Here is a 23264-nt window from a genome sequence, read left to right on the forward strand (position 1 = left end):
AGAGTGTCCAAGCTCGCAGTTATCTGAGTATCAAGATTCTCTGAATCTGAGGGAACCTTTCGCGGTTATGTGTACCGGTGCTATGTACAAGACATTTGGTGCCATAGTTGATGTAGTTCGTAGTGCACCACAAATATTGAGGAAAGCAGCTCGTTGAACACTAGAAAGATTTTTCACAAGTGCAGTCTTTTCCAACACTGTTTACGAAATAAAAATTCCGTAGAATATTATCCGCTTAACTATGGTTTGATAGAATCAAGGACTTTTAAAATCTTGGATACAATTTTTTCAGACGTATTCATAAAACTCAAAATGCCAAAATTAATCAAAATTTCATTTTTTGTTTAAAGATAAAACCTTAATGAATAAAAAGCAAGATTTCGTTAATAATAGCTTGGAAGCAAATGTTGCATAAACAAACTGTAAAGAAGACGGAAAGAAAAGTATGGTTTGTATACGCAAAACGTCAGCGGCGGTGAGTGAAATTTAAGAAAAAAGCAATTTTCAAAACTTCTGACAAATGCCAAAATACATATATAGACGAAAGCAAGTGCGAGCTTACCGAAATCAAAACTCGTGTAAAAACATAAAAAATATCTGCCAAAAATGATTTCTCTGCGTTGAGTGCGCGAGCGACTGACGATAGCGAACATAACATTTTCACATGTTCTACACAAGCTAAATATATTATATACTCCTCTACATAAGCTATATACTTATACACAAAAATATATGATAAGACAACAACAAAAGGCAACGCCGCAGTAATAACGCTCCCGAATACGCAGCGTCTGCCGGCGGAGGACGCGCACACATGTCGAATGCCGCTGACATGCAACAGATGTGTGCCATCAACGTCAGTCGCAATCATTTACAATAACAACAATCAATTTTGAGCAATTCGACGACAAATAATCGTGAGCAACAAGCCAGCATTGCACGAACAATTACGACAAGCAATGACTCCAGTGGAATTATCGACATCAACACCCACACCCCGAAAATACCGAAAGTAAAAACCAACAACAGAAACAACAAACTGAAAATTTAACTCTACTGCGAAGGAGAAGCAGCAGCAATAAGTGCAGTGATAATGATCGAAATGCAATTGGAACAACCATTTATACGCGCCGCCCCACTCTTCTCCACTCGGTCGGTCTTTGGGGTTCGTGAAGTGAAATAATCAAAATTACGTTTTGGAAGGACTAATTGTTCGCATTCTAAAACAACTACAAACAATTTTTCTAATTGCTTCATTTTCTAAAATTTTGAAACGCACGTGTTCTTTAAACACACACCAATACATTCTCATCACACTCAACTTCGACGGTACGTGAGTAATTTGGGGAAAATGTCGCAGCTGCGTTGGAGTGTCCTGTGTTGTATGTTGGTTGTGGCACAATTGCTTTGCCACAGCGTTGACGCTATGAAAGGTGCGTATGCCACACTCATATATACTTAGCTACTAACTCACATACTCATGTATTTACTTAGGCTTATCTTTACTATCCAACAGTTGCATTTTATTTATAGTTTCGATACATCTTTGTAACCCCAAATAATTTCTTTTTAATGGGTGAAATCATAAACTTGGAAATGTGAGTGCTTTGCATGTATTATTTTGGTTGTAAAAATGAACGAAGGAAGTATTTTTATAGTAAGGTATATTATTTCTGGGGTGATTGCTTTAGGGAAGAGGAGAAACGATTATTGATTAAGAAATTGTTTTCTGATATGGCCTTCCAGAAACTACGCACGAACTCAAAGTGAAAGAAAAATTATGAATTAAAATCTTTTTTCCATTATTTTCTCTTCTGCCAAGGAGCCACATATTCACTAATAATGTATCTGAAGACGTTCTTTTTGATATTCCCCTGACTGAAATACATGTTCATATGTATTTCTTTCTTCTCAAACGCCAGATCAATAGACTAAGAACAGGTGCCTTCAATTCATGCTGGATTGTAGTGAATCGAAGTAACTGGCAGCGTTTGATTTATCTTTAAGAATAGTTGGTCATATGAGGCATTCGCAATGATCAAATTGTTCTAAGAATTCTAAAATTATACTTCGCAGCATAGTAAATAGTAATATCACGTCTCAAGCTTGCAATTTTGTATAGGTTTGGGCAACACTGTTCTGACCATCAAACTACTTGAACCGGTCCTTAAGCGAACTACTTCTATAGTGTAATCTATTTCGAGGTTCCCTACCTTTTTAAAAATAAAACACAGAAACTTCAAAAATAATGGAAACTGTTTAATATAAGTATTGAAAGATATTTGTTGGCATTTATTTTTTGAAGATTATCTCTTTCAAATGTAAAGCGACTACGTCTCACTTAGGCCTTCCGTTGAGTCCAATTTTCAATGACTTTTTCGAGGATTTCGTTTAATTTAGAAACATTCGAAGCGGGTTTTATGTTAATGCATTGGTTTCACAAGAGTTGATATGAATTCGTGACACTATAAAGCAGGGGTTCCCAACAACTGTTGTGAATATGATGTTTAACATAAAAAACCATTTGATTTAAAAGTTAATAAAAATTATAATTATGACCTCTCGGAATGGTCAAAGAATAGATTGATTCGAATTTTATTTTATATACGAGTATATGTTACTTTCTTCCTTAGAAATGAAATGATGATTGAGTTTCTTAAACTTTCTTTCCGATTGCCTTTGAATGTAAAAGTAGAATAATAACTAGAATAGAACAATAAACCTTCGTTGGAGTCCAATGTTAACATTCCTATTTACATACACTTTTATCCGATTAATATAATAGTAAGTCGAAATATGAAATAAAATTATATTTACTCTTCTATCTAAACTTCTCACTAACCTTCCGGATGTCGTTCAACTCAAAATATTTTTGAAGATCCTTCTCCTTATATTTTAGTTCAAAATACCATTCGATCTACTAGCGAGACCTAGAGTTAAGATCACACGATCTTCCCGTAGAGTCAAAATTTTCTGTTCTCTCACTTATAATTGCATGAAATATAGAGCCTTCTCAACTCCGCTGCATTACAAAGAGCCCAGCAGTAGTGCAATTTCGTGACTTGTTGTTGTTCGACATTTTCATTTCCATGTAAACAGCGCTGTGAGCATTTCTTTGTGCACTTCTGCGAGACTTAATGCGAATAAATAAATTAAACCGCATCCAAGCAATTGTATTTGTTGTTAGTGCGTTGTTGAGTTGGAAGTGGATGCGATTATAAGTAGCTACTTCAAAAGCTGAAAAGGATGCAGTTGAGGGGGTAAAAAAATTGAGTAATATATATATTAGTTATTTATGTGTATTAGGGTGGATATCAAATGGTTCAATGAATAGTTTTAGACTTTCGTTTGAAGTTAGGAGGGAGTTTAAAGTTGATGATTTTTAATTGGAAAAAATCGTAATCAAAAACAAGAGAATATGCAAAGGAAATACCCTTCATTAGCACATTTCTTATGGCATAAGAGGGTATACTAATATATTAATATCCATTTTGATCGATCTGTTTGTACGGCAACTATATCCTATAGTGGTCCGATTTGAACAATTTCTTGGGAGATTGTAGCGTTGCCTGGGACAATAATATGTGCTGAATTTTATGAAAATACATACATATCTTGTCAAAAAAAATAGTTTTCCATACAAGGTCTAGGTTTTGATGAATTAGATTGTATAGTATTGTATAGTTCTATCCTACAGGGTTTGTTTGGAAAGTAATAGGACTGATTTTTTCCGCGGCGATTGTACTTCGAAGCTTGCGCGCACCGACTGGATTCGGTAGAGGGCGTTCCTGGCTAACGAACGAGCGGCTGGTCAGTTGTCTCCGAGTACCTGAAGAGTCAGGGCAAATATTTTCGCGCGATGTGTTTCTTTGAGTGGTGCAAGCCGAAAATACAGCGTTCGCTTCCATGAATGAGCTAATCCAAAATAAAAACGATGTTCATTGTCTTCTTTAACATCAAAGGCATCGTCCACCATGAATTTGTTCCTCCTGGACATCGCAACCGTTTGGAAGTTGTTTAGTTTCCTTGCCTGAAAAGGCCGAAGAAAGACAAAAATGTCCTCCGTGACGATTGGTTCAATATTTTTTTTTTAATCGACTCAGTCCTATTATTATACTTTCCAGACAAATCCAGTATAATTGCTCGAAATCGATCTAGCAGTCACCTTTCCCGGTATCCGAACCTGAACTATCTGCTTTGAGGAAAGCGTCATAAATTTAAAAAAACATGACAGACAACGATTTCAAAAATTGAGGTGAAATAACCAGATTTACTTGTACAAATATAAGTAAATATATCTATATGCAAGTCCATGGAATAAATAAAATCAGACTGCGCCACTGATTGCCAACATCAAGATTAGCCACGCCAATAACGAGCCTAGTTGCGATGAAAGCAAATATGCAGCAGACAACAAGCGCAGCGCTGCAACAGTTAGACGGATAGACAGACGTTGCAACAGATTAACATACAATCCACATACACAGATACCAACAGGCAGACAGACAGCCAATCCGCTAGCGACTTAAGTGCTGTGACAACGCGTCGTGTGCTCGCGCATTTTTCACGCCTGCCATTTGACTTGGGGTGCACGCCACTTTCCACAGCTGCAACAAAGCCATGAAGACAGCAATAAAAATCAAAATGGCAATAACAACAAGCAACTAGCAGCAAGCGGCAGGCAACAACGCGCATTTGCATGCGAAATTTTCTTTAAATAAAGCGGCGAACGAGCGGCTTTTTATTGCACTTTATGTGTTGTTGCTGTCGCCTTGTTGCACGCTACTCTTTTCTCCTCTTTTCTTGTGCATTTCATGCATTTTTTATGCTTTTCATATTGTTGTTGCTTGTCGTGACGTCACTCCGCGCAACTTTGCGCTGTTCTACTGGCGATGAGTCATCGGTGTTGCCTACAAAAGCCACAAAAAAAGAAAACAACACAGCTGAATTCGGCCGGCAACAACTTGGCAATTTGGCGCGTTTCGAGTGCCGTTTCGGCCGGCTGTGTGAATTTGCACGTTTTGCCTGATTTCCTTTTAATGGCCGCTGCGGCGTTCTATTCTTGTAATATTTTTAATTTTTGGCAGCTGCCTTGTTGTCGTGTGTCTTCGTTTGTTGTGCTGTCAATTTGCTTATATTTTGCTGTGTGGCATGAGTGTACAAGCAGCGGAGTTTTATTTGTGTGTGAGTGTTTGTGTGTATTTTGTTTTTGTTAAATCAGCGCAGCGTGCCAATTTCTGCTGATGACCAAGCGGTCGAGGAAATTCGACGCGCTGCTGTTTATTGTGCTCTAATTTATTTATTTTCTAATATGATTTTAACAGATAATAAATATTACTTAATGAATATTTTGCTTTTAAGTTGAATAAACATTTTATAAAAAAGCTGTCACCTACATAATTTTTGTCATAATATTCATAAATAAAAGCTTTCAGTAGACCTTTGGAACAAAATTTATATTTTTTATTGGACTAACGGCTAAAGTTCGTTGAACATCATCTCAGATTATGGCGCTGCTACGCGGGTTGCTTGACAGATATTTTGTTGCTGTTTTTTGTAAAAGAAGTATATCCATAATAGTGATATGGACTACTTGAGACAGACTACAGGGTTCGTCCGGAAAGTAATAGGATGGCATTCCGCGGAATAGCTTTGAGAGCCGAGAAGCATGCTGCTTGGATCCCCTTCCATCGATCTTTTCGGGCAAGGAAACAAAAAAGTCAGGGGGGCTACATCTGGGCTGTAGAGCGGCTGCGGAAGCGTTGGGATGCCGGTCTGGTTAGGTAGCTGCTCACAAGATATACGGTGTGAGCCGGGGCGTTGTCGTGGTGCAACTTCCAATCGGCTGCGATGTCTTGTCGGACCCGATTGACCCTTCATTTGAGTCTCTTGAGGACTTCCACATAAAATTTGGCGTTGGCGGTTTGTCCAGGAGGAACAAATTCATTGTGGATGATGCCTTTGATATCAAAAAAGACAATGAGCATCGTTTTCACTTTTGATTTGCTCATTCTTCCCTTCTTTGGGTGAAAGACGCCGGCGTGTGCCACTCGGACGATTGCCTCTTCGTCTCGGGCTAATACTGAAAGATTCATGACTCGTCACCTGTGATTACGTTGTTTACGTTATTCAAAAATTGGGGGTCACTTTCGCACATCTTCAAATTTTCACCCGCCATATAGCCCAGACATTGCCCTTTTTAACTACCATTGGTGTTGGTCATTACAGAACGATTTCTCTGGAATACGGTTCACATAAAAACGGTGTATCAAAAATCAGCTTGCTTCATTTTATTTTTTAGAGAGGGAAGCCACAAATTCCCAGACTCTAGAGAAGCAAAAACAAGCTTCCGACTATTATTTTAATAAAACTTACTTGTTGTTCGTTCTAGACATAAGAAGATCGACCAATCTATGAGTTAAAAAATATCTATTAATCTAGTTTTTTGTTTTACTGTATACATTAGGATCCTAAAAACGGTATTCATTTAGTAGAATAGTGAAAAAATGCTGCCAACCAAAATAGCGTCGAAGCAAAGGTGGCCGATCTTTGGCCCTTTAACGAGCTTTAAAAGAAATTTCCTCGAAACTGCTGTTTTCGTATAGGACAAGAGGACCATGTTACTCGGAAACTATTGGACGTACCCACATGATATTTTAACTGTAGTTTCCTGATACATTTTTGTTATTAAAAACATAGTTCTAATGTCTATACATTTATAAAAAATGTGTAAGGACTCCAACTAAATTGAAAGTGTTTCAAATGGCCAGCGTTTTACGAAAAATGTATATAGAAATTTTTACTCACATGCCTTATTTATATAAAGAGACCATTTTTGATTAAACTTCAAAAAGGAAAAATTTTAGAATCACCGTCGTCCTTCGATATTCTTTTGAAAGGCTGAGCCCGAGGGTTTTTCCAGTCGCCGCCTTTTTGTATTAAAATGTCGATATTGAATACAGTCAAATACATGTTTTCTGAATCTTCAAACGAACGAATTATTTGCCCTTATATACAGAAAAAATTATCAAAATAAAGTAATTTTTGTGGGTTCTGAACTAGGCTCATCTCTTCAAGCATTCACCACAAATTGGATTGCAAGAATATTTTACGTACCATATAATACACTATATATACACATGCTCCAACGTATATTTTCTACTATATATATGTACATATACCCTTGAAAAAAAAAAATAAAAAAAATTCCTTCATATTGCTCCAGAGGTAGTTGTCCTCGCTTAGCGAATTTAACAACCAACGAAAAATCTTCAATATGAGTAGTCGCCATACATGATATCTTGTACTATTCATTCAACGAATTCAATCGTAACTTGATGCTATAATTTACATTTCATCAACATTTTTCCTCGCTCTAAATCTAAAACTCTTCATGGACATCATGGTGATTTGTGAAATTATGCATTCGGTATAAAATTTTGTTGTTAAACGATCTTTATCTTTACAAATTAACTACTTACAACTTTGATATGTGATAATTTTAGAAAGTTAAACACTTTTTGTGTATAAAATTAACGAGCAGAGTTTTCACTTTTTAGCATTAACTAAATAGACAAACAAAAAACTGGACAGATATACAGTATATTGTAGGCAGCTTGAAGTAAGCTAGTCTTGCAGTGTCGCATAACATCCATAAATACCTGGCAGATAAATAGAGATTCCCACAACTGTCACCGGCAAGCGTGCTAAGCTCAAAACGCCGAAAAGTTTTGTTCACCATAATTGAGAAGCTTGATTTGGTGTGGTGTCAATGGCGTGACTGCCTCATTAAATTTTATGTGCTAGTCGTTAAAGTTGCACCATGTAAATGCAGGCAGGTAAATATAAATTTGAATACACAAATGTTTGTAAATAAAATAAAAAAGCTGCGTATGTATTTGTGTCAGAATGCGTCTGCTGTCTCCGTGTGTCTATTTCGAATATTTCAACTACGCGCACAATTTTCCAATAAAATCCGAAGTTTTTTGGGCGCTTTTTCTAAATTTAGCTGGCCACGGCTTGTAGAGTGTAAACGTGAGGCTTTTCCATAAAAAAGACCAAAAGAACTGTCACAGCCGCTCCAATTTATTAGTCATGACTCAAGGCATTTAGTTGATACAATAAATAAACAACTTTATATAAAAGCAACATATCTACCATTTTTGGTGCTTAATTAGCGACAAAACAATGCATGAACTCTGGCTGCTTATTGACAACAAAGCGGACACGTCGTGCGGCGCGTGAAAGACCAAGCTTTGAAGGCCTCACCATAATGTATGGGCAGATGGAGAGGCTGAGAAAAAATAATATCATAATTCACAGCTAAGAACATTAATTAGTGGCTGTAAGCAGGTACAGTGTGTGACACAGAAGACAAATACAAATGAAACATATTTACATACATATGTATATATAGTACACATGCAACTGTATTGATCTTACTTTTGTATTGTGTTGCATAAACGTCAAAGTATTCACAGAAGTAAGGGAAAAGTATGCAGTAAGTGCAGCAGTCATAAATATATTTAATGTCTTGCATATCGGTTTGAATTTACGCTCCTTAATATATAATATTTATATATGGAAATGTGTGTGTTAGTATTTGCTTGGCTATAGGGTAGCAAGGCAAGTTCACAAAGGCAAGTGCCTGGCGCGGTCGGTGATTATGAAAAATGTCTTCTTGGCGAAGCTTTAAATTTTCATTTACTGGGAAAATCAACTCATACTATATACAGGCATATAAGTACAAATATATACACATACAGACCTAGGGCGCTTAAAAATAGAATAGCGACGTTACAGTGACATACAAAAATTTCTTAAAATTATTTTTAATTGCTGTTCACCTGAATCACTTCACTCAGCTGCTTCCTAGGATCTTTTGTGGGTGTTTACTGCATATATGCTTCATATAAGGTCTAGTACAATAGATAAATACATTACTTTTCCAATAGATTGGCTTTAGTAAGCTGTATCTGGCGTTGAATAACAGCAATGGGATTACGCTGTATGGTTTAGAAAGATAAAATTTCATACTAAAAAAAGATTCTCACCCAATATTGTGCCTACTACTTTGAGTATTGTTTGAGCACGCGTAAAGAATGGACACCATTTAGAATAAAATACTCCCATGTTCAAGTTTCTCTTCTACAAAGCAAAAATGCATTCCAGGCATATTACTCTGAACGGCCAATTGTCAAAAATAACGACAAAGTAATGGAAGTCGTCGATATCCAACGCAGAATATCTCTTGCCAACAGGTGCTACTTCGAACTAAGTAGGCAATTGAGAAGTAAAATCCTCTCTCGACGAACAAAAGCAAAACTCTATAAGTCGACGATGACAACATCTGATGAGTCGACGTTGCAAGTTTTCGAGAGAATCAACCGACCTCATCTAAATTTAAAAAATTAATCAGATCTTAAATTAAGCTCACAATATCGAGTTAGTTGGAAGTTAATTTAGGCCAATTATAAATCTGGAGTCTTATAACTTTCATGCTGGATGCTGCGCTAATCGTTAGTTTTATCAGTTAGGCGTCTTTCCACACACTTTAAGTCTAAGTAGGCTACTGCTAGGCTTAACTATTCAAATAAAAATGAGTAACACTTTAAATTAAACAAACAAATGCTTTTCAACTTCAAAATATCTGTCAACTGTCAGTATATGCCTGCTCACTGCACCCACAACATCTATCAGCAGAGCAGAAATGGGACGCAAACGGCAGCAGTCAACGTCTGGTGCAAAAACAACGATTTGTTGAAGTTGCAAACTAACATGTGGAACAGTAAATGCAACGGCTTGTTGAGTTTTTACACTGTAGTCTTTACGCTTGCCACTTAAGCTTGGACAGCCGGCAGGCTGGGAGCCAGTCAACCAGGCAATGACAATTGCTTGCAAATAAATACACTCCAGAGTATAGCTAAGCGCAGCTTTCTATACAAATACCTGCACACATGTATAAAAGATATCAATATAGTACAATATATACCAATAAATGTATGAATATGCAACCAACTCCTACTGGTCGCTTGTTGTCTGCCTCAAGCCACTTATGCAAATTGAATTTATTATTTTGCCACTTCAACACTGAGAGTGGCGCACGCATTTCACGAAAATATTTCTCCACTATCAATTGCGGCGCGTCCAGCACTTCATTTGTTAGTGTCGCCATCACAGAGTCACAGAGACCGCCTCGGCGACTGGTGGCGCGGGCACTTTTGTCACCCATAATGCTAACGCCAACACCAAAGTCGTCGTTTGAAGTGCACAATGTTGGAATTGTCATTTCTTATCGTCACTTCGTGTGCCAGACGAGACAAAAAATGCATGTCGGCTTGTCAGTACGAGTGAGTGTATGTGTGAAAAGTAACATGCACATTTGTGGTATGTGGCATGCGGTGTGTGGCATAGGCTTAGCAATCAATTCGCTAGACATGTGTCCTGCATATGGTCGTGAGGCATAGTTTGTGGCATTTGGAGAATCGGAATGTAAACCAACAAATTTAGATAAGTATGTTGCGAATTGCTCAGCAGCAAGTCATATTTCCAGCTTGCGTGAGAATGATAGTGGTAAATTTCACATATTTTTTTTTGCACTCGCAACATGTTGCGCAGAGTATTTGTCATCTATGGTGGTTTGTAGCATCTAAAATTATCGAGATAGATATAGATTTATATATTTCTAAACGATCAGCATGGCGAATCAAATTGAAATCCAGTTGTTGGTCCATCCATACCTTAAACACGTGGGCAATCGAATTTAAAATTTATTTAATAAGACTTTTTAAGCTCCCAGATACCAAATTTTAGGACCTCAATAGGAATGACTAGGCTTATATTGAAAATATCAGTCAATATGTGAGATATATTAGTAAAATGAAGTCGTCATATTTTATGCATAATAATTTAGTCTGTTGCTGAAAATTATTCAGTGCTTTCCCTAGACTCCATATATCCTAGTATAATGACTGCGGAACTACCATATACAATATGCTAGTAAATACTTAACAAAGCTTAGCAAAGGTATGCCTTACGCCAGTTACCCCATATAGGGGTTTTCAAAAGGATACTATAAAAGTAGACAGATAAGGACAACAAAGGACGCCATATTTTCCCGGCACTTTCAGCATTTCTCTTCTGTAAAGTTTGCCATGTCATCATGAAAAGATATACGATTCAATAACGTGTCGAAATCATTGAAATTTACTAACCAAATTCCGAGTCAAAGGCCACAAGAGCTACTACATACTTCTAACAATAATTATTGTAACCCTTCTTGACTTCTTTTCGAACATCTCGGCTAAATAGTGAGCTATTCTAATAAAATTGCGAAGAAATATGTTCTCAATCATACCCTATTACAATAGCAGACGTACATCCATTTATTTGTTAGGTTAGGTCAAATTACATAAACAGCAAGTTTCGGCTATAAAATTCATTTTCAAGTAGCGAGGAAGCGATTTCGACGAGAATGCTACTTATTGCTCTCATTAACAATCTAAACAAATGCAACTACTTAATTTTGTGAAGTTTCTATTGTTGTACGCTTAACAAGCGACGCTCTCAAACAAGAACTGTTTATTTATTTTTGCTTTAATGTGGCATTTTAAAGTGTTGCATGCAGCTGCTTTACGCCACTTATGTTGATGCAGTCACTGCAGAGCAAATGTTATGCTGGTTTTATGCCAGCAAATGTCAGTGTAGACAAGAGTGTTTCAGTAAAGTAGCACGCAATGGAGAAAAAGTTGCGAAATTTCGGCGTGTTACTTGAAAGCCGGGGATTAAGTGTGATTTATGGTTGTTTGCTGCAAAACACTGATGTAGCGAGGTACACGAGATATTATATATATATTGAATGTATATACTATGTATAGGGAAATATATACAGATATATAAAGTATATAGAGAGTTGTATGGATGAAAGAGAAGATCAGTAAGTGTAGGAAAAAACAAAAGAACACGCACACATCTGTATAAATCTGACCCTTCAATCCACAAAAAATATATTTCACTGTGTCTTACTATTCGCATTTCATTATTCCGACAATTTCGGTAATAAAGCTGCACAATCCATCATGACAAAACTTATGGTTTCAATCTTCGTTTGCTCTCGAGTAATTTGAATCGAATATTATTTATTGTATCTCATCGAAATGGTTTCTAGAACGTTAATGTATTTGATATACAACCGTTTCCTATTCAAGATTAGCTTGGTATTTTGATTCGCTTAGCCGACATATACGAGTTTCTATTGCTTCTAGTTTGGCTTAAGTATCCTATGTTATCTTAGGATCCCCCAAAAAAGGGAAGAAGCACAATTAGATTGTCAACTTCAGTCCATTATGAAGCCAGAAAACTGTCTGTAGTTGGATCTCACGTCTGGACACAGTATCAAGAGCCCATCACAAATCACCGTTTCGTTTCAGTTCTCGTTAGATTATCTGGATGTTGGAAACTGTGGATTTCGATGAGTTTTAGTTCTGATCTTACAAAGACCTGACAGTGAAGATATAAATGTTGAGATAGTTTTATCATCTATGGATTAAAAGTTTTTCGTGACAAAACTGATTGATTCTGGTTAGGTCAGTTCCGATGGTTATCAGAAGCTGTCAAATACACGGTATTTAACTTTCATATCGGAAAGCTGAGATGATTTCATAATGATAAAATTAAAAGTCCTATCTTGCGGACACGAATAGGGTAATGACCAATTAAAATCTCTGTAGTTAGAGAACGTGAACCCAATTGAGAACGTAGAACCCACTGAAGCACATACGATTAACCTTAGCACTGATTACTATAAAAATTCACACTAACATACACTACGTGGGCTTGGTGGTACGACTTTTCAATCATATACATATCTGCTCTTTAATCATATACATATAGTATAGATAAAATAAGATATTGTTCTCTAACATACGCTAGATCTTTCATATCAACTCACTAATGGTAACTCTAACCACTTAACTATTTTAGTTTCGCTGTTCGGCGATGGCTACATCACGATGCCGCTACAGGAGGCCAAAATGTCCACAAACATACGCGTGAAATTCCGTACACAACAGGAGAATGCCTTCCTATTTTTGGCCGCGGGACGCACCGATTACTGCCTTATGCGGCTGGAGGGTGCCACAATTAGCTTTACCTACAAAATTGACCGCGAAGTGATACAGGTAAGTTGGCATATGCGAAATCACCTAAATATATCACAATTTCGCTAAAATACTGCTGTCACTCCTACAGCTACGCTCGCCAAAGAAGCAGCGCCTAAACGACTTGGAGTGGCACGATGTGGCGGTGCAACGCTATGAGAATAACATAACGCTGCAGGTGGATGGCAATATCATGCGCAAAACGCTGCCCGCCGAGATGTCCGCGCTGAATGTGCACTTCGGCACATTCCTCGGCGGGGTGGGCGATTTTCCCGCTGAGTATTTGACTGATGTGGTTGGCTTTCGTGGTTGCATATCGGATGTGAGTGCTTATTAACTGTGGCATAATGCAACTTCTACATGCTACATGTGCATTGATTCTTTCAGGTATTTTACAACAACATCAATATCATTAAACGCGCCAAGGAGCGCACGGGCCACACGACTAGCATCGGCGTGACCTGGACGTGCAGCAACGAATTTGATGGCACCATAAAGGATGGTATTAGTTTTCTCAATGAAGACTCGTTTGCTTTGATGTCGAAAGAGTCGAACGCTGCCGGCGAGTCGTAAGTGAAAACTGCGAACTTTATTTATATGTTTTTGCACAATTACACATTCCCTCTTTCCCAGTCTAGCGATGCAATTTCGCACCATGGAGCCGGCCGGTGTGCTCTTCTTTAATGGCGGCTATGACTTTGTGCTGCTGGAAATCGAAGAAGAGGCCGTTAAGTTAACATTCAATAAAGCTGGCAGTCTCGTGCAGCTTTCGCCCAATCAAAGTGTCTCCGACGGCAAGTGGCATCGTATTTTACTGCGCTATAATGCCGCCATGGCAGAGCTGATACTCGATGAGGTCGTTTATAGCGGCCTACATGCGAATGATACTAAAGCCACCATCAATTTGGAGAAGAGTATATTCTTTGGTGGCGTGCAAGAGGATATGCGTAGGCGTTTGCTAAATAAAGGTTTGCTCGTGAATGACCTCAGCTTCAAGGGTTGCATGCGTGGTCTTCAAGTAAATAAGGTGGACTTGGGTTTTCCGCAAATGAAGGTCTCACATCATTTGGCCGTAAATTGTGTTTGGAAGTATCCTTGCGTGGAGCACAGACCATGTTTGAAGAGCGGCATTTGCAATCAGTATGGTGTGGATGAGTTCATCTGCTACTGCGACCAGTCTTATTGCATCAAAGCTGACTATCAGGGACCTTTCAAGGTAAATTGGAACAAAAATTAATATTGCATACCAATACTTACTTTCTTCATTGCACAGATCTTTACCGAAACGAGTCCCGAGCTGGAGCTGCTCTACGTCTCTCCCATGCAATTGCTTGAAGGCGGTACCGTCTTTCTGTCGCCGCATTTCATCGACGTGCTCATAGATAAACGCAAGTATCCCAGCCTAACAGACACCTCGATTGCATTCCACGTGGTTCAACAGCCAAAATATGGCCAACTTTTACAGTTTTCGGTTGAGAAAAACAACTTTGTGCAGAGTCGCACTTTCAATTTGGTCGATCTCTCCACGGACAAGGTGAAATATGTACACAACGGCATAGAGAACTTCAACGATCATGCCACGCTGGATATGCAGGTGTACGGCGATATACATAAGATACCAGAGAATATATTGGGTAAACATCGCTTCCTTCTACACGCCAATGTCACGCCCATTAACGATCCACCACAACTACAAATACCCATCAACAAAATTTTGCGCGTGATCGAAGGTATTGAACGTGTTTTGGATGTGGATCTCTTCAACATCGATGATCCCGATAGCGTAGCAACGGCTTTAATTTATACTATAATGCCTTCAACGAATCCCGCCGAGGTGTATGGCCGCTTCGTCGTTAATGGCATAGCAACGATGAGTTTCTCACAAGCCGATGTCAATGCGGCGAAAGTGAGTTTTCTTTACAACTCAACCACCACCGAGGCCTTCAGCTATCAAGTGCTCTTACATGTCTCCGATGGCATTGAAACGAGTGATACTGTCTATTTGCCGGTTTCGGTGCATCCATTGGAGCTACGTTTGGTCAACAATACAGGCTTGATCATGATACACAAGTCCGCATTGCCGATAAGTTCGGCCAATCTCTCGGTTGGCACCAATACTGCCGATGAGAACATAGATATACGTTACGATATAGTGAAGCCACCACAATATGGCGCTATACAGCGGTTGCGACAGATCGATTCGTCTTGGGTGAACGTCGATTGGTTCAGCGATAGTCAAATGTTGCTGGGACACATAAGATATGTACATGCGTCCGAGTTTCCGTGGCAAGATGAGTTTAAGGTGAGTTGGTGTAAATATTTACCCAAAATCGGCTTGAATGTGACCCCCACGTTTCTGTCAAATTTGCCTGGAGCTCTGGCGTTCGAGTCCAAAACTCTAAATGTCCAGCACTGCGAAAGATGAAGTAGATTTTTGAGAAGAGCGTAAACGGTTTGTCTAAGAGTCCTTGCAGGAAATTTGGTCTAACAGCTTAGCATCTGACGAAACATTGTGAGTCAGAGTCCCTTTCGTAGAGAGAGGATCGACTAAGCACATAGCTTTTTGTAGACAAAATTTCCTCTAGTCATAGTCTCGTTCATAGAGAGAGAGAGTCGACAATTTTTTGTATGCGAAATTCCCTCGTCCGATTTTCACCAAATTTTATCTTACTTACAGTTTATTGCTTCTTACGGCTTTGTGACCACACAAACTTTTGATTTCCGCATCACCTTTACACGCCTCCGCATAAATTCCGCGAAACCTTCAAGTGTCTTGGTTAACGGCACGCGTGAGTTCATATTGACCAGCGACGTATTGACCTATGAGACTGTACCGATTGACACATTTCCACGGAATATAATCTACAAAATAGTAAAACCAACGAAATATGGCGGAATCTTTGTCGAAGGGTCGCGGAAATATGCAAAGGTAGGTGGATACAAAGAATTTTCGATTCTAGGAATTATATGCTTAACTGATTTTCATATTGTTTCCAGGAAATGGACTCCTTTACCCAACAAGATATTGATAAGAACCGTATACGCTACAAAACACATCTCACCAGCTACTCCAATTTCATAGACTATTTGGAATTTGTGGTCTCCGTTGCTGAGTGTGACGATGTAATCGGGCGACTGACAATACGCTACGCACCACTCGAATCGAATACAGATAAATTGACTTATCAGAAACGTGAGATACTGCTGGTGCAAGAAGGTGAACGCGCTCTAATTACTAAAAACCACTTTGAAATACGTTTTAATCTCTATGAGAGTCTACAATTCACCGTGACTGAAACACCCAAGCACGGCACACTCTGTCGCTACGATGAGCTATCCGCTAAAGTTATACCCATAACAGAGTTTACATTGGAGCAGTTATTTTTGAATGATGTCTACTACTGTCATGATGACACTGAGTCCACGGAAGACGCTTTCGATCTGCTCATACTGTCCACCGATGGCACAGATTTACAATTTGTAGCCGACATCGATGTACGCATCAAATTGATCAACGATAATGCGCCCTATCGCACGGCGGAACGTGTTTTTCACGTGGTGCGTGGTGGCTATCGTACCCTCAGTCCCGATGTGTTGCAGTACTTGGACGCCGATGTGAATACAAACCGTTCGGATATATTGTACATACATGTATCGAGCACAAATGGCGCCTTCTACAAGATGGGCAATTTTATCGATACCTTCAGTCAGGATGACATCACAAATAGGCGCATAGCTTTTCAGCATAAAGGACCCGATGTTGGTACGGCATCATTTATAGTGACGGATCGTCAGCATGAGGTGAATGGTTTATTGGAGGTGCATGCCTCTGATCCATTTGTATCAATGTTGCCGACGAATGCTTCAATTGTGCAGGAGGGAAAATTTGTCATTTTACGCAATAAAGATTTTATATTGGAGACTAATTTGGACATGAAGTTGGACGAGATCTATTATGAGGTGATCAAGCCACCAGCTTATGGTATACTCATGTATTTGGGCAGATCACGAAATGGCGGCAATGATACTATGGCGGGCCAATATAAATCAGCAAATCTGACATCGCTGACTAATTTCACACATTTGGATATTGAGCGTGATCGCTTGGTCTACTGGAATACGGAGATCGCGTCCATGGACAAACTGCGGTGAGTATCGATTTCTTTATCTTTGATTTCTTCTTTTCTTTTACCAAATTTGTTTCCCCAACTTCAACAGTTATCGTGTGCATATTAAAAACATCTCAGCTGAGGGTGAGGTGATCATGCGCATATATCCTTCAGCCTATTGGGAACCCTTGCAAGTGAAGAAGAACCAAACGCTTAATGTGGAGGAATCTACGAGTGTGCTGATCTCACGCGACGTACTGGAGGTATTTGAAAACAGTTGAATATATTTGATTTGGATTTTCAACTATATCTTTTTCTGTCTTAGGTCGTTCATCCCAATATCTCTCCGGGTGACATTACATTCTTGGTTACTTCTTCACCAATGCATGGCTATTTGGAAATGCAATCCATGTCATTCGATGATGAATACAATTGCAAGGTCTTCGATCAGTCCGCAATAAATACAGAGAAAATGTTCTATATACAAGCCGGCGTCAATCAGTCTATGGACTATTTTATGTTTGATGTGACAAATGGTATTACTTGGCTGCGGAACTTGATGTTGAAAATTGTTATCATACCAGAGAAGCTGTACATGCATACGAATGTGGTGTCCGTTGTTGAAGGTAAGGGTTCTGAGAGGAGATAAAGAGGCGATCGCTTAAAGAGTTTAGTTTGTCTTGAGTCATCCTAATGAGGATACCCACTTACCAATATCCGACAAAGTGTAGCCAATGGATTATGTTTTGCTTCGGTAATACTAGTCTTCATATGGCTAAGGCCCGTATATGTATACAACAAATATTATATAATACTAAATACTTCGAGCCTTTCCTTAACGACGACTTTGGTCTCGTTTTTTCACTGAGACTCACTCTTAGATATCGGTATCTGAAACGTAACCATACTCAGGATATCAGGAGTTCCGTATGAATATTTTTAGGTGCGCCGAGCTGAAAACTTTAGATGTCGCAGAGTTTTGAATAAAAAATGCATTGTCGTTCGATAAAAACATTACTTTTTCTCTCCTTCTCAAAGGAAAAACGGTCCAGTTGAGTTCGTCGGACATCCAGCCTTTCTCCGAGTATTATCGTGGCAAAATACTAGAATACATAATAACTATAGCGCCGACTTCGGGCTACATTATGGCGGCCAATTCCAAAGTGAAGCGTTTTACTCAGAAACAGCTGGATCAGGGCAGTATACAGTATTTCCATAATGGCAATGAGAATGCGACCGATGTTATGACATTATTAGCTACAGCGAGGAATAAAGAGAGCGTGCCATTCGAGTTGGAATTCTCCGTGGTGCCGGTCAATGACGAACAGCCGATGGTGGTTACAAACACCGGGCTGCAAGTGTGGAGTGGTGGCAAATACATCATTAAGTACACAGACCTTAGTAAGTTTTTGAAGATTTTTGTAGATATGTATCTCTAAAAGTATTTCGTTATAGTGGCGCAAGACTACGATACACCAGCCGATAACATAACCTTTATTGTCAATTACATTTATGGTGGTTATTTGGCCAAACGTGGCGATCTGCAACAAAAAATTGATACTTTCACTCAAGCGCAAATTAACAACGAGGAGATTTGCTTCATACACGATTCAACATCGCGTCGTAACGAAATGTCATTCATGGTCACAGATGGGCTCTTTAACACCACAGATCAATTGTTGAATATCGCCATAAGACCTGTGGAGATACTTGAAGAGCGCAACACGAATTTGCACGTCTTTCCGCTCACCAAGAAGCAAATTTTACGCGATCATTTATATTTCCGTTGCTCCGATGAGGGACGTGAGATATATTATAACATAACAGTACCGCCAAGTCTGGGACGTATAGTAAATGAATATTCAGATAATGGTTTCTCGAAGGAAGTTACTGGCTTTACACAGAATGACATCGATAATGGACGTATCTTCTACGAACACACTTCGGTCATAATGGAGTTTCGTATAAACGATTCGTTTTACTTTGATGTGGTGGTCGATCGCAGTGATCGCCTGCTGGATCAAAAGTTCAATGTGGAAATATCAGTTTCGTCGGGTGGTCTACTGCGCTTTTTGCCTGTCTCGAAACTGCAAGTGGATGAAGGTGGCTCAGTGCCAATTAAATTGGACTTCTCTAAGATTTTGGAGTATTTAAAAACACGTGCTGGCATAAATAATCCCGAGTTGTATATTGAGGCCACACAAAAACCTATGCATGGCAGTATTGGACTCGGGCATGAGTTCAAAGCGATGCAGACGTTTCAGCCAAGTGACTTTTTGACAAAGAAAGTTTATTACATACACGATCACTCCGATACACAGGACGATACGATTTTAATGTCGGTGTATCTGTCGCAGTACCTAGCGCAAGGGTAAGTGTATATTTGAATGTTGACCTCGACTGAGTAGAACTAAATATTGGGCTAGCGTAGATTTTACAAGATCGAAGTTCTCTTTATCTAGCTTACCATAGGTTAACCTAAGAACGGCTACTAACAGATTTGATCACTTTTTTCAACTAACCAACTCAAATACCTTTTTAATTCATCTTTCCATGTACAGCAACATTTTTCTCTGCAACCTCACCGTGCCGGTCTCCATAAAGCCGATAAATGATCAGCCCTTCACACTCGTTACACATTTTCCGCAGATGACCGTGGTGGAAGGTGAAAACCAAACGATTACGCGCAATATGTTACTTACCGAAGACAAGGATACGCCACCCGATGAGATCGTCTACGATGTGATGAGTGGACCGACGCTTGGTACACTCAAGAAGCTCAATAGCGACGGACACGCTGAAGATTTGCTGGCATATTCGAATCAGTTCACACAAGCCGATATCAATAATGGACGCATTGTTTTTGTACACTTCGGTACACCGCAGTCCACGACTTTCTGCTTCACCGTCTCTGATGGGCAATTCAATCCTGCTTATGAGGTATTCACCATCAAAATTGCGCCCATCAGCTTACTGCCAGCAGACTACCAATATCCGGTGCTGGTACCGCAAGGCGCCACCACTACCGTTATGAAGCTGGAACACATCTCTTTGCGTACGAATGTGCAACAGGAACGCCTGTCGTACAACATCACCAATTCACCACTGTATGGCATAATCGTGTATAAGCACCAGCCCACACTGCGTTTCAATCAACACCAACTGGAGACGGCGCAAATCAATTACATGCAAACGGATTTGAATCGCTCCAATGACACCTTCCAAGTGAGCGCCTATGTGCCGGGCACCATATATACCGCCACTGTGGATGTGTTGGTTGCCGTCGAGCCGGTTATCAAAATCACGAATATCTCTATGGTGAACGAATTGGGCAAGGTGCGCTTGCAGTCCGTGCTCGTCGCTGATAATCCACTCTCGCTGAAGTTGAACAAATTCAATCCGAAATTTGTCATTACACGCATGCCCACCACCGGCCAGTTACGTAAGATTATACGTAGCACCGGCTTAGCGCCCGAGTCGCAAAACGAACGCTCCACCAATACGTTTTCGTATAAGGAACTGCGCAGTGGCGTTGTCTACTTTGTGCCCAACGAAGCGGTGGAGCTTACAGTGGAGGATATGGATTATTTTGAGTATCAGTTACACATTAAGACCGTGCAACCGGCGCAGAGTGTAGTCCATATTGAGTATCGTGCGCCGCAAGACACCAGTGGCAATACAGTCACCATGGCCAGTAGCGAGTTCAGCTTCAATTACGTTGCGCTACTGATAGTGCTCATTGTACTCATAGTCTGTATCTTGGTTGTGATGTTGCTGCTCAAGATACGTTACCTGCGTCGCGACAAAGCCGACATTTCGAAAGATCAACCACCAGCTTTACCTTGTCCACCCGATTTGACTTCAGTTAGTCCGCAACATCATCACCACCACCATCATCATCATCACTACGCCAACTCGGAGGCGGACTCAGTGCCCGCTACCGGCGCTTCCACACCACTACCCGGTTTCAGTAACATACCACATTGCAAGATTATACCAGTTGAGTCGTACAAACATGATTATCCCGACTATGATCCCGACGAAGGTGATGAAACCGATGATGCTCAGCAAATGATGTTGCCACAGCGTTACAATCCTTATCACATGGAGAATGATACGTGGAGTTCATCGTGCGATATGGCCAATGATTTTGGTGGTTATTCAACGGTACCGCAAAGTAGCGCGCCAACGGCAACACCGCCCTCAGCGCCGGCTAGTAATCCGCTCTTACGTAGAAACCAGTACTGGGTTTAAGTTACGTTATATGTGAGGGAACTGACTTTAGAATTAGGGGAAGTATGTGCAGTCCATGGATGGTCCAGTGCCTTTTGAAAGTTTCATAGTTATGTAATATAAATTATTCGATAATTGAGTACTTGAGTGACTAATAGTGTTAAGAAAACTTTGTAGAGCTAGAATTTTATACATATATGTTTACACATACACTCTCATATTTATGCTTGCCCATTTATCTTGCCAATTCTTATATAGACCCGCAAGAAGTGTAACTATAGTTTGTAGTGAGTTGTACTTAGCTATAAGCCGGCCATATTTTCGATACAAAACATTTTTTACAAATTCTGCAGAATATACATTGATTGGGTCAAAATATACAACTATAAATATTTATATACACGCCCATACATACATATTTATTAAATATAGTTGTAAAATACATATTTTTTCGTACAAAAAATTGTCTTTTTAAGTGCGCGAGCTATTTTTAAGTACTGTAATTTTCGAATCTATATGAAAGTAAGTTTATGACAATAAATGCATTTCTTTGTGTTTTCTTAAAAAAAAATATAAAATGATTTTCAATTTAATCACTGAAACAGTAGTTAGCCAATAGTCTAACCGGTTATGGAAAGCAGTTAAACCTACCTTTCTCCACCTTTTGGTCCTTGAACTTGGTTAAATATTTAAAAATGTATGCCTGAACTACCTCGCTTGTAGCAGAAGTAAAATAACGATAGATTTCAAACTCAATTACTCAAACTTCTTTCTATAACCGAATAATTTCTTTCAAGCCTTAACAAAGTATGTTTTTTTTACACTTTGATACACAACTGGAGCTAATTTGTGATCGCCTATGAGATCCTGCTGTCCGGATACAAAAAACAAAAAAGGGTGGAACAGAACTTTGTTTGAAATGAAGCCATCAAATTATATTTTCATAAGCTATTATGCAGGAAATAACAGACAGCGATTTGAGTTTTATATTTCTGCGGTCCATTTGACACGAAACCCAACTTGATCATTTCTGAAACGATGTTTGGCGTGAGGTAAATATGGACAGAAAAGGAAAGGAAACGGAGATACAGTCGGCTTATTCACAATATTAGTAGATACGATGCTGAAAACGGTAGGCTTCAAGGCTGAAACACGATCAAATGTAAATAATACAAATGTTTTAAGAACCTAAGACTGCTGTTTTCAGAAGCTATCAAAGTTTACTTATCGATATGAAAGATGGCGCGTTTGTGTTATAGTATACAGAGAAAAGAGTAAAGGGGGTTTTAGAGGTTCAAACCACCCATCCCAAATTTAGTAGAATGAGTGTTGAGTTTTTCAAGTGTTCAAGAAAAAATCCAGCGGTAAAAATACCCACTAATTTGGTTTACACCAAAAAGCTTGAACTATTTCGCTAATATCGAGCTGAAGGTATTTGTGGTTGAAGTTTCATTTTCAAAGAAATGTTTGAATATTTATTAATTTTTTATCAATCGTCGGTATTATAATTGAGCAACCAATCGTATCGACGATATTGAGGGAAGGAAGAGCTTGAGGAATGGTAGTTCCGAGGCTTTCCCTCTTTCGGGGTCACTAAGGTGCACGTGCGACAACTTCAGACTCATGTGCATGTAGTATGTCAAACAGCACGTCTCTCATTGCATTTTTGTTTCGCTTCGAATGAATTAGTTTACGTGTTAGTGCTGATGAGCAACTGTCGCAAAGACGTACTACGATGGAATGAGTTAATTAACGTTCTCTTGTT

General features: G+C 39.2%; 1 protein-coding gene across 1 annotated transcript; it reads left to right on the plus strand.

Moving 5' to 3' along the window:
- The first annotated feature begins 694 nt into the window (after positions 1-694).
- Positions 695-22044, plus strand: LOC105230803 (chondroitin sulfate proteoglycan 4). Its single transcript, XM_011211788.4, has 13 exons — positions 695-1433; positions 12982-13178; positions 13249-13479; positions 13545-13726; positions 13791-14373; positions 14431-15459; positions 15835-16086; positions 16155-17305; positions 17376-17529; positions 17592-17892; positions 18305-18667; positions 18722-19637; positions 19828-22044. Exons 1-13 carry the CDS (start codon positions 1352-1354, stop codon positions 21518-21520), a joined length of 7134 nt encoding a protein of 2377 aa, XP_011210090.2. The 5' UTR covers positions 695-1351; the 3' UTR covers positions 21521-22044.
- The last annotated feature ends 1220 nt before the right edge of the window (positions 22045-23264 follow it).

Source organism: Bactrocera dorsalis, chromosome 1 (assembly GCF_023373825.1).
Source record: "Bactrocera dorsalis isolate Fly_Bdor chromosome 1, ASM2337382v1, whole genome shotgun sequence".
In the NCBI taxonomy this organism is placed as follows: Eukaryota; Metazoa; Arthropoda; class Insecta; order Diptera; family Tephritidae; genus Bactrocera; species Bactrocera dorsalis.